General features: G+C 41.1%; 1 protein-coding gene across 1 annotated transcript in view; it reads left to right on the top strand.

Moving 5' to 3' along the window:
• TRIM71 (tripartite motif containing 71) overlaps positions 1-12,623 on the top strand; it is a 61,729-nt gene that overhangs the window by 33,176 nt on the left and 15,930 nt on the right. The window contains exon 2 of the mRNA XM_014052794.2: positions 4,914-5,081. Coding sequence (XP_013908269.2) covers positions 4,914-5,081 — 168 coding nt within the window. The remainder of the gene's footprint in view (positions 1-4,913; positions 5,082-12,623) is intronic.

Genomic DNA, 12,623 nt, shown 5'->3' with positions numbered 1-12,623 from the left:
AAATCCATGTTTGGAAGTGTTAGTAACTATTCATACTCTTTTCTGTCATCTTAATCACAGCAAAATGATCAAGCCCTTTCTTTTCTTATGTCCATATGTGAATAATAAGGCAAAGTAGTACAATTAAGCTATAAGTCTCCATTGGCTTCCCAATGAATCTGGCTTTTTTGTGGGGGATGTTGTTTTTGTTTTTTGCATTGCAGCTTTCAGTGGAAACTGCATCCACATTCCATTGCTTTTGTTAATTGTGCCTGGTACTTAAAACATTTGTAAAGAGGAGGCAGGTAGGTGGGGCATATTGGGGACAACGTGGGGGAGGGTAACTGGTTTAGGAATTGTCCATTCAGGTCAGAGTTTAACTCTAGTGGCCATTCATCAGATGTTGGTTGATTGCTATGCAATCCTTGGAGACATTTTACTTACCCATCCCCCTCCTAGCTCTTTGAAAGCAGATGGGCCAAAAAGAGAGTATGACACTTGAACATTCATGTTTTTTGTTTTACTATGCACTGTAAAGCCCTATCCTAGAGCAATCAACTTTATAGCCTTGCTCTGGTACTCCTTTGCCTGCTGCGGCTGTAAAAGATGAATAGCCCCATGTGATATGCCCTACGGCTTTGGAAAAAGTAGCAGGTTCCTTTAGGCAGAGTTTGTTTGTTTGTTTGAATGCACATGACTAATTCAAAGAACATTTCCTCCTAGCTGAGGAAATGGGCATTAATGCAAGTCTTGAATTCAAATAGCTTTAGCATTTGCAAATAATTCTTAGCACAAATACACACTACTTTAAGTCCTATTACTGCTTCTGATAATGATCTTTAAAAAGATACGTTTGGTTTTGAAAAATTTAATCTGCATCAGGAAATCTGAAATGCTATTCTATTTTATATATTTTCTATCATAATGAAATGAACTATTTGTTTAACTATTTTAGTGTAATTCCAGATTATTTCCAATATTTGCATTTTAGGATTTGAGCCTTTGGTCTCCATTTCTGTGTCTAGTTTTGCTTTTTGTTGTTGTTGTTGTTGTTTTTAACATTAGTAACTAAGTAGACATTGACTAGATGGACCAATATCATCTGGAGGTCAGGTTTAGGAATGTTCCATGAATGACCTGCAAAGTGGAGTTTTTAGTTAAAACCAGCCTTTAAACAAATAAGTGGGCTTCATGCATGTAGCAGTTCTTGTTTTTCTGCTGTCCCGATATTATAATGTAACTATTACGGTATGTCTTTCCCACAACCTATCCCTAAAAATGTCATTCTTTTGCATTCCAAACAGTTTGATTCCTAGTAGCAGTATGGCGACATCTAGTACAAATGGGTTTCTCGTTGTCTTGTTGGGGGGGGGGGGTTTGTTTGACATGACAATCTTGTCTACAGCCATAGGATTACTGCTACAGGCAGTCCTTGACTTACAACAATTCATATAGTGACTGCAGTTACAACACTGAAAAAACTGACTTATGACTGTTTTTCACATGCTCATGATCAAAATTCAGACGCTTGGCAATTGCTTCATATTTGTGACAGTTGCAGTGTCCCTGGGAAAGCCACTTTACAATTTTGTTGCTAACATAATAACTGCTGTGATTCATTTAACTATGGCAAGAAAAGTTTTTAAATGGGGCAAAACTCATTTAACAACTGTCTCACTTAGCACCAGAAATGCTACCAAATGTCATACCTAATTATTATCTTATTTTCTGTGAATAACAACAACCACAACAGTTTGGCCAGGACATAGAAAAGTAGCATTTTGCTTATGAGAGTGTAAATTCACCTTCTAATCAGAATCTACCATTATTTTCTTAAAGGTTCCTTGCAAATGTTTGGATAATCTTGGAATACTCTAAGATGCAGAATTAGTTTTCTGCTGGAAAGATATTGTATTGTGAATAGAGCTTGGTTTGCTCATCTCTGCAACAAATCCAGTTGCAGAGATGGTACAATCGAGTTGGCAATTGACACATAGCACATTTTAAATAATGAATAAATATCCACTGTTGTAATTTATTTCATAAACTATGGTTAACCGAACTGGAAAAGTGACCAGTTGAGAGAATGCTGTTAGGCAGAACAAAATGCCAGTTAGGTAGGATTCCTTTTTGTGGATGAAAAGCTGCTGTCAGTCTATGTGGAAATGCACATTCTTAGTCAGAGGACATGGCGAGGAACAGCTGGGAGAAGTGTTGGCAAGCACTTAGAATTGTACTAATAACTAGTATTATACCACAGATAGATGGGATACATTTTTATAGGACAATAGCCAGTTAGATATTTTATGCTTTTAAACATAAGAAGTAGTTAAGTATTATTAAGTATTATTACACAACCATTACCATCACCCAACTATGGAAGTATATTGAACAAAGGCAAGAAAGGGCAGAAGTTTGTTATGTCACTGTAGACAGGTACAACTGTAAAACTGGTACCTTGCAGACATTTTGGACTATAATTCCTATCATCTCATGTCACTGGTTCTGCCCACTGGCTAGGGCCATATTGACAAAGGATAGTATTGGTAGATAAGACAGGTTGGTTCAAAGTTATTACAGACACCTCAAAACTATATATATGGTCCTCTTTCAAAATTACAATTGATGCATCGCTCCTATGGTCATTCGCCATATAACCCATTATGAAGATGCTGCAGCATCCCCACCTCTCTTCTTCTCCCACCATGACACAACCTCAATCCTTGGGCCTGGTACCTGTTGAATATCTAGGATATTATTAAAAGGCCAGCAACGGCCTATGCTGCGCCCTGATTGGCTGGGACGCAGCATAACCTGTTGCTAGCCAGTTACCAGCCCCTGATTGGTTATGTCAGGTCTAACCCTGATTGGTTTTCAGTTCTGACAGTTACTGTTGTTGGTATAATTACCCTGGCGCGTTACCGGGCGTTTTGAATCGCTGTCATCTTTGTATTAAATAAACATCTTGTCTTGCATCCATGGCTCCTGCGTCTTCTATCCACCAATACACAAAAGTACCCATGCCCCCTGGAAGCAGCCACCATTTGCTTTGGTCATTTCGTACAGGAAATGGAGGCTGCTTTCAGAGCTTTCTGCCCAGATCAGTTGCAAACCTCTGGCTCTTGTAGGCTTTGGAAAACCAGTCTCTGCATGCTAAGGCAGCAGCTTCAGGATGAGTTTCCCAAAAGCTTTCCATTCCTTTAACTCCCCTCCCTTCCCCAAAAACCATATTTCTTCAATAAAGAAAACAAAGCTGGAAGGGAAAGACTTTCTTTCTCCCTCAAACTCTCCTCCAAAATTAGGTGCTAAAACTAAACTCCCCACCTCTGCCATTACAGTTGTAATTCAAGGACTAACAGAAGAGAATACCACTACAGATGGAGATATTATTATTTTCTTTAATAATAGAGAGATGCTACTAAAAATATACCAACCAGTTTGAAGATGACAAAGGCAATCTAAAGATGATCTTTTACTTCACCTTATCTTAACATCAGCATCTGTTAGCACAGCTAGTGAGAGGAAAGAGTAGCTCTTCATTTCATTAATCATTCTTCTGACAACCTAGTGTTTGGGTCAAAATGTTTGCAATTTCACTTGTTAAACCAGTTGTATTCTCAAAACACTAAAAACATGTTTTGCATATCAATTCTATATTCTATAATAAAGATGATTTGTTTGTCATTAGGTAGTTCCCACTGCTACCAAGCCATTTTTAAGCTACAGTCAGCTCAGCTAGAGGCTTTCTTTAACTATCTATTAATTTTTTTTCATTACTTTTTCCTTTCTTTTGTGGCTAGTGTGCACACTGACTCCTACATTGTATCCCTGTGGAAAGTAGCATCTGGATCTTTATGACAGCACTGCTCTCTGGACTTTTAGCTTTGCTTCTGGCATTAACTGTTTCAGAGGGTTAATAGTAGGTTATTAGTTTGAAGCAGAGTTCTTGCTCATATTGACACCATTTTCTTTCTGGTGTTTCTAACTACCACCACGACTGATATTATACTGGTGACCTACATGAACTTCTTTCTGTGCTTTTAGGATTTTTTTTTCTGTGTAGGATTTTTTTTAAGAGCACACTTACATTTGGAAATAAAATGCAATCAGATAGCAAATAAAAATGATGCTGCTATGCTCTGCCAAAGAACAAATGTTGAATATTGTGGGATCCCAGGTAATAGTAACTCTCATAGTTATTTCTGACTCTACAGATTCATGGAATTCATTAAAAATATATAGTTTTATTAATGCTGAAACTCATGATTTTTGTTGATTGATTGTTAGACATTGATTTGAGTTGTTAAATTGGAATATTTTAATATCATGGTTAGTTTTACAGAATAATGAATGAGGATATGCTAAAAAAATAAGAACAATGAATGCCACACCATTTTACATAATTATAGAACACAATTAAAGTATTACATTTCTTGTAATTTGAACTACTTGTGTTCTACAGAGATAAACATATCAAACTGTTCTGGAGCAATAAAAGATGGTGTAAACACTGAGATTTGTGTTTTTTTTAAACCTAAATGAGAAGCACTCCCAGCTCTCTGTTGCTTCCCTCTGCTGGATGAAATGTGAAAAGAGCTTTGTAGTTCACTGATGAATAAATCAGTTAATCCCTTGACACAATATTTTGGGAAAGTTCACTGGAGTCTGTTTTAGGGTAGTTAACTAACATTTTATCTAAATAAACAGTAAATTAAGAGTTTAACTGGAAGGAATTATATAAATCTAATGGCACTTCAAAATAAATGGTTTATAAAGAAAGATATAACCAAAAGAAAAATGTTATTCTCATACCTTGAATTAAAACAAAAAGGAACTTCTATTGTCCCCTTTGCAGTGTACTTTACAAATTGCCCAATTAAGAAATGGCTTTAAAAAAATCTTACATCTTCTATTCAATACTCTCTCTGTCTCAGGTGCTGCATTTCTACTGTGATGCTTGTTCTGTTCCCATTTGTCGGGAATGCACCATGGGACGCCATGTCGGCCATAGCTTTATCTACCTCCAAGAAGCTTTGCAGGACTCCAGAACTCTTACTATTCAGCTGCTAGCAGATGCACAACAGGGCCGCCAAGCTATTCAGGTAAATATGCAGCTTAAACTAGGGACTGATATTCTTTGAAGTCTAGCAGCCTGTTGGGAGACAACCATAATTGATAGGCTAAACCATTGTTTTTCAGTCTTGGCAATGGATGGACTTCAACTCTAGCTGGAGAATTCCAGAAGTCTGTCAATACAGCTTAAGTTGATGTATTGAGCTAAACACTGAGTTAAACACAGTATTGTTATAGAACACTTCTGTATATACTCTGCTATGCCATTCTCTCTTGAATGATGTAGAAACGTGTCACGTTATTGTGTGATACTTGGATTCATGAATATAGGTTTTAAATATATTTGAGAGGTGTATGAAGTATTTGTAAATACATTGTTTTTTAAAATCTACAATTCTATTTTGCCCTTTTTTCCTTAACATCAGAAAGAAAACAGAAGAAATTTAAAACAACAAAAATCAATATAGGGGTATGTGTGTGTGTATGTGATAGAGAGAGGGGGAGGCGCAGAGAAAGTAGGGTGAGGATCACCCTGGCACAAACAATTTAAAAAGCAGCAACTGCGATTATGATCACACCATCTCTGTGGAAAGATTCCTTTTAACTTGTTAAATTTTGGCAGTTAACTATCTAAAACTTTTTTTGCTTAGGCAGTTTCAATATCTTTTCCCAATGTATCATTATTTAAAGCTGTCATTCTATAAAACAAGGGAGATTTTTCAAATTGCAGTTTTAGTTCTTGTTATGTTATCAGACTGTTTGATTTTTATCATCCTATATTTTAAGGTTTCCTAGGCTCTCTGGAAAAGCCGCTCTCATTGCTAGGTCAGTTAAATAGAATAGAATAGAATTCTTTATTGACCAAGTGTGAATGAACACACAAGGAATTTGTCTTTCGTGCATATGCTCAGTGTACCTAAAGAAAAATAATTAAATTGATATTTCTGGTTAAAGGAAAAAAACATTACTACCTGTGTATTTTCTTGAAAGTGATTTTTTAAAAGCTTTGATCTAATAGTCTCAGTGCATGATAACCTTTTCCAAAAATACATTTTTTTAAAAAAAAATTCAAAAAATATATTTTGTCCAAAGTGCCATTAAACCAGTTAAGCAAGTGTAGCTCATTTCAAAATCAAAATTTGTAGGAAATTCTTTTACCAAAGCTTATGGACATTTTTCCTGGTCTGGAATGTCACAGAGGCATTACTTCTTGTATTGTTGGCATTCTGTCCAGTTTTGAATCTTTCAAATAAAGCACATCCAGAAAAAGCATACCCTACATCTTTCTGAAAAATCCCCAGATGGCAGATTGATTTTTGAAAGAGGTTACAAATTTAGACCATGCATCCAAGCCTATTTTTAAAAAACTACCTTTCTGGAAATTTTAAGACAAAAAAAAACTTTAAGAAGAAAGGTATCAAAAAGATCAAAAAGGAAGGGCTGTACAGATAAACCATTGTTTAAAAAACCTCTGACTGCTAGCAAATTTTTCTTAGTTTAAAGTTTTGTTGTTATAATAATACATACATGGCTTTGTACAAAGCAAATAGTTAGGAGTAGCATTTAGCCTTATCTTTATTTACAGGAACCCCTCTATGCCCACTCCCTGAGTAGTTGTATGATATGGTATTCCATTATTGCTGCTTCTTTTATATATGAGTCTTGTCTATCTGGAAAAAAATGTGACAGTAGGTATATCCACGAGAGAAGATGGATTTTAAAAAAGGAGGCAGCAGGGGGCAACGTCATTAGTTTGTCTTTATAATACATAAGTCTTCTAGGATTCCTCTTTTTTCCTCCTTTTCTGATTGGAACAATATTTGAGAGCAGACAAATTATTGGCTTCCTACTGTCAGAAAACCAAGCATTTGGATCAAACCCAATTCCAGGTAATCATCCCTTAACCATTCATACAGCAACCCTGAGCAAATAGTAGTGATGTCTGATCCATGAATTATATTCCCTAACCCTACCATCAATTATTTTGATACCGATTAAGATTGCTAGGTGAGAACCATCTATGCCTTATTACAGTGATGGCAAACCTTTTTCTTACAGAGTGCAAAAATTGTGCTTGCGCTTGCCAATTCAATCTCCCTGTCCACCTGCGCATGCGTGTGCGATCCTCTGCTCATGCACGCAACTCCTCTCCAGGCTCTGGAGGCTTTCCTGGGAAGGGCAAAAACAGCATCCCCCACTTCCCCAGATGTTACCTGGAAATGGATCATTTCCGAACTTCTGGTTGGCCCATTGGAGCTGCTTTTCACCCTCGCAAGTCTCTAGAGACTTTTCTGAAGTTTTGGGGGGGGGGGCAAAAATGGTGCCCCTTGCCCCTCTGGAAGGGCAAAAAATCAGCTGGCCGGCATGTCCATGCACGTCGGAGCTGGCATGCCATAGGTTCGCCATCATGGCCTTAATTAGGTAACTTACAGAGAAAAAAAAAGATGGTTTTCTTTTTTTAATGGCAGCAGTAAATCAGAAATCTGCTTATACCTGGTAGGAACAATAGAAAGAAAGTCAGGAATTCATGTAGAAGATTTTGACTTTTTACTATAAAAGCCTACGTGGTTGCTGAATGTTAGTAAAAGATTAACAGTGGTTGCCCTATCTTTTGGAACTGGAGGAATAATTTTAGCTTGGGCCCACAATAAAATGTATGTTGCTCATGTGCGTTGATGGACAAGAGATACTACATGAACATTACAAAATTAGTGTTTTGTAATGAGACAATGAAATAGTATGATCTGAAATCTGGAGCTATCCTTCAGGACTTGTTGGTTCCATTGTTAAGGATCTCTGCTTCCCACCTCTACATTTTATCCGTGTCTTACAGCTACCATAATGAAAACAGGTTTGTTGCTATCCCAGTAAATAATTATTTTAGAAAACTCGTCCACAATAGAAACTCAAGGGTATAAACCTATATGTTTTTAACCTTACTTTTCCTCGTGTCAGCGTTTCCCAAAGCTGGAAAATTATCCAAAACTTGGTAAAATGTATTTTCTTTGAACCCGTTACTCAGTCACAACAGAGACATTTAAAATGCAGCTTTACCTGAATTGGGTAAAAAGGACTTTCTGATAAGTAATTTTTGGTAATGGAGGAAAAGGGGGAAACACTACATTATCAGTTTTAATCAAATTTTATTCATAAATCTTAAGATTTAAATTTAAAATATGTTAAAGCACAACTTTTGATATTTTTCCTGTGCATCGCTTGGAGAGTCCAAGCGACGGGTTAAATCAGTCTAGTTGCCCTGGGACTGAGGAATCTTTTTCCTTGGCCACGCCTCCTGGTGTCACTTGGCGCCAGAATTTTTCCTCACTCTGCCCGTTCAGGACTTATATTTGTGAGCTCCAGCATAATTTATCTAGGCTTGGACTCCTTCTAGTATTTCCTTTTCTTTTTCCTTAATTTGTTTTTCCTATAATTAGCAGTTCATTTGTCTCCCCCTTTTTGCTTCATGTCATTTTGATTTCTCCTAGAGCCTCGGAGGTAGGCGTGGTGGTGGTGGGTGCTCCGCTTGCCACACCGCCTTTGGACGGCAGCGGAGAGCTGCTGCTTTTGCTTTAAAGCACGGCAGGAGCGGTGAGGATTCCGGCGGCTGCCGGCGTTTCCCTTTTAGTTGGAATTGTTGTGCTTTTGTGTTTTTCTTGCCTTTTGGAGGGTGTAGCCTGCTGCGGAGGGGTGCGCAATCGCTTTAAATCGTGTGGCCACCATCTTTACCTCCTTTTCCCTCACAGCAGAGCGGCGGCCAATTGGGAGGGCCTGAATTCATGCCTTTTCCCCCATTGGTGTTTCCGCTCAGCCACGCTTCTGCAGATAGCCTCAGGGTGGTTAGCTGGCCTTGATTGTGTCTCTGGTTGGGTCACTTCCACTGTTCCCTCTAAGGTGCGCGGCTGCGCGGCCGCGCACATGGCAAGAAACCCCCGCGTAGCAGTTTCTAACTGCCGCGCAGAGATTTCTTTCAAAGCAAACGTGGGGAAGTCCTTTGCAGGCAGCTAGAACTGGCCGCCCGCAAAGGACCTCCCCAAACTTGTTTCAGCGGCAGCTCTCAGCCTACGGCGGCAGCGTCACACAGGCTGTGGAAGGAGGGGGAGGAGGAGGGAACCAAAGAGAGGCTTTTACCGGGTCTGCGCCCCACAGCCAGGACCGTCCTTGCACCTCAAGCCACGTTTCTTCCTGCAAAGCCCTTCTGGCGTCAAGCGGAACTCTTGGGTTGCCCGAAGGGCTTTGCAGGAAGAAACGCGACTTGAAGCGCAAGGACGGTCCTGGCTGTGGGGCGCAGACCCGGTAAAAGCCTCTCTTTGGTTTCCTCCTCCTCCTCCTCCTCCTTCCACAGCCTGCGTGACGCTGCCGCTGTAGGCTGAGAGCTGCTGCTGCTGCTGCTGCTGCTGCTGCTGCACAACTGAGGGAGGGAGAGCAAAAGCAGAGGTAGCCTCAAATTTAATTTAAATTCTTTAAAAGAATTTTTGGATTTCTCCTCACCAAACCTTTAAGACTGAAAGTTTTTCCTAACATGAAATTGAGCTAATATACTTAATATGAGAAAGGTGCAGCAATTAACACTGCTTTTTAAAAAGAACAATATTTCTCAATTGTTTATCTGTATGAAGTCTGCCTATCTTAAGTTCCTACTATACAAAAGGTATTACCTTCTAAGGCAACCTGTATACAATACATTAGTGGCCAATGTTACATTGCTCCTAATGACAAAATTAGAGCTGTGTTAAGCCTATGAAAAAAATCCCAAATGAATAAAATCATTATTAAGACCCAATGAAAAAATTACAAAAATTATGCATAAACTTTCATGTTCCCCAAATTTCCAATCCAAAACTTAACCCAGATTCTTCAGTCATAGATTTGTAATTCAGAGTCAGACTCGATTATTAGAATGAATGCATTAATCAGGGGTGAATAATGTTGGTGAAATCTCATCTAACCTTCCATAATAATAACATACATACACAAATAGCTGACAGCCACATCTCTGAAACACTATTAAATCTGAACTAAATGTTTATCTAGAACTCAAATAAATAGCTGCTTTTTGGTTTTATTTTTTTAATATTTATCAGTCTCTCTTTTATTCCATACTTCTGGTTGAAAGACTATTCTATGTCATGCTAAACAAATGCATATTCTAGTGGTGTGGGGGCTCGTTGGCATCTTCAGCAGCAGCCCTGCCTCCTGTGAAAAAAACCAAAGATGGAGCAGATCCACGCAGATGACGTTGCTGCAACATGACTGGAGGAGGAATTCTGGGAGTTGAAGTCAGCAAGGCTTAAAGCTGTCAGGTTTGAAGACCCCTGGGGTTTTTTTCCTAAAGGGTTAGGGGTGCAAGGGTCTTATAACTTGACAGCTTTAAGACTTGCGTGCTTCAATGCCAGAGTTTCTGAGCCAACATTTTGGTTGCTAAGCAGGACCGTTGTTAAGTGATACTGATATTATATAACACTTTTAATTAAGCGGGCACCTTGAATAAACATAACTTTGAGTTTCAAATAACACTGATTTCGTTGTTGTCTTAGGTGATATCTGTGAAAAAAATTCAGGTGCTCAGGCATGGAAATGTGCCGCTCAAACACTATACTTTTCTGCTCACACTGAAAAAAATTAGAGGGAACATTGGTCACTTCCACTCCCATCATTTCTCCAAGCGGCGCTGGTGCCTTGGCCACCTGGTGGTCATACACCGGCACAGGGAGGATTCTTATGTAAATTTTTTGCCTTTTATCCACTGATTCTCCCTGATCTATCTGCCTTGTCTTGCAGCCTCGGCTGCTTTTCCATTTTCTCATCTCCCGTCAATTGGACTCATTGCAGAGCCCCAGTTTTACTCCTCTGGATTTTTTTCCCCACAAACTGTTCCTGCTTCCACAATATCTGCGTGTCATCTGATCCAGCACCAGCCACCAGAGTCTCCTTCATCTCCTGACCTTCACCTGTGTTGGCCTATTGTCTGCAGTCTGTGCCATCAGGCCATGGAGCATCTTGGCCCATCTGACTCCCCTGACGGTAGACCAGGTCCCTCTCAAGCCCCTAATAAGGGAACTTCTGTGGGCAGGGCCAAGGGGGTAAGGAAGGGCAGGGTGGCCAATTAGGATAGCCATCCCAATAAGGCACCTTGCACAGCGGCGACTAGGGATGCAGAGAGGCAGCAGTGGGCTCTCGACAAACAATTCGAGAAGGCCTAACGCCAGGCTGTGAGGGAGTGCCCTCAGCCTACCCCTCCTGTCGGGATAGTCATTCCACCACTCCCAAGGGGGGATCGACTATCCATAATTGATGAGGAAGTGGACTTCCAGGACCTCTCCCTCTCAGGTCTCTGGCTGAACCGGGTTCTCCTGCTTTTTTGTGTGTTTCTGAGTCAGGGCCCACCCCTGAGGGGCTCGCTGATCCCATCCTTGCCCGGTATGTTCCTCCTCCTTCCAGGGACCCCATTGGCTCGGACTCTGCCATAGCTCAGGAACCTGAGTTATCTGCCCACATGCAGCCGGTGGTTGTCCGTGCCGTCTCCATGACATTGCCCAGGGGATGCAGAGGCATGACCAAGCACCTGTTGCTCCCAGCTCCTCTCAGCCCAGGCAGGAGGCTCCCTCCACCTCCAGGCAGGTCCATCACCCACCTCTGGAGTCCTCGGTGCTAAGCAAGGCTTCCGTTTTGGAGGACTTGGATCAAGAGGAGCAGGAGCTCTCGGAGGATGAGTACCTTCCTCTGGATTCTCCTGCCTTCTCAGGGCTCTTTAAGCCTAGTCTATTTAAGTCCATCTTACACAAGGCTAAGAACACCACCCAAGTGGGTACCAAGCCTAAGACCGGGCAGGGATCTTCAGATTCCGCTCCGGTTAACCCCAATGCTAGCATGTTTAACGTTCAGGGACCTCAGCAAGAGCTGGTGCTGGTCCCGTATCTCTTTATGGATGTCATTCAACGACAGTGTTGCCGTTGGGACAGGGGTAGGCAGCAGTTCAACTACCTCAGGTCCAACCACGGCAGGGTCTCCAATAGGCCCTTCTGCACGTCCAAGTGACCAACGCTCCCTTCCCATTGGGGGCCAACTCCAGCTGTACGCTCCCCAATGGGCACTGACCACGGGGGATGCCTCCAGACTGTCAGGGAGGGGCTTTCCTTGGAGTTTCTCTCCCAACCCCCTCGGAACTTCATCCACTGTCCAACCCCCTTTTGCCCTCTCAAGAGGGAACTCAGGAAATTTACCATCTTCTGGAGATCAATGCTGTAGAACAAGTTCCACCCAACCAGGAGGGGAGGGGATTTTATTCCATTCTCTTCCTGGTGGCCAAGAACTCGGGGTGGGGTGGGGTGGAGAGCCATCTTGGACCTCAAGAACCTCAACCGTCACATAGCATACAGGAGGTTCAAGATGCAATCCCTGCAGACTATCCTAGCGGGGGTTCACCAGGGCGACCTCCTAACGTCCATCGACTTGAAGGAGCCTTAACTACACATTCCCATTTGGCCACAACACCGGAGGTTCCTGTGGTTTTTCTATGCCAATCAACACTATCAGTACAGGGCCCTTCCATTCGGCCTGACATCGGCACCCAG

This window comes from Thamnophis sirtalis, unplaced genomic scaffold (assembly GCF_051295495.1).
Source record: "Thamnophis sirtalis isolate CommonGarterSnake01/CBP01778 unplaced genomic scaffold, rThaSir2_p1.2 scaffold_4, whole genome shotgun sequence".
Taxonomy (NCBI): Eukaryota; Metazoa; Chordata; class Lepidosauria; order Squamata; family Natricidae; genus Thamnophis; species Thamnophis sirtalis.
Note: the sequence above shows the minus strand (reverse complement) of the source record. Positions and strands in the feature narration are given on the sequence as shown.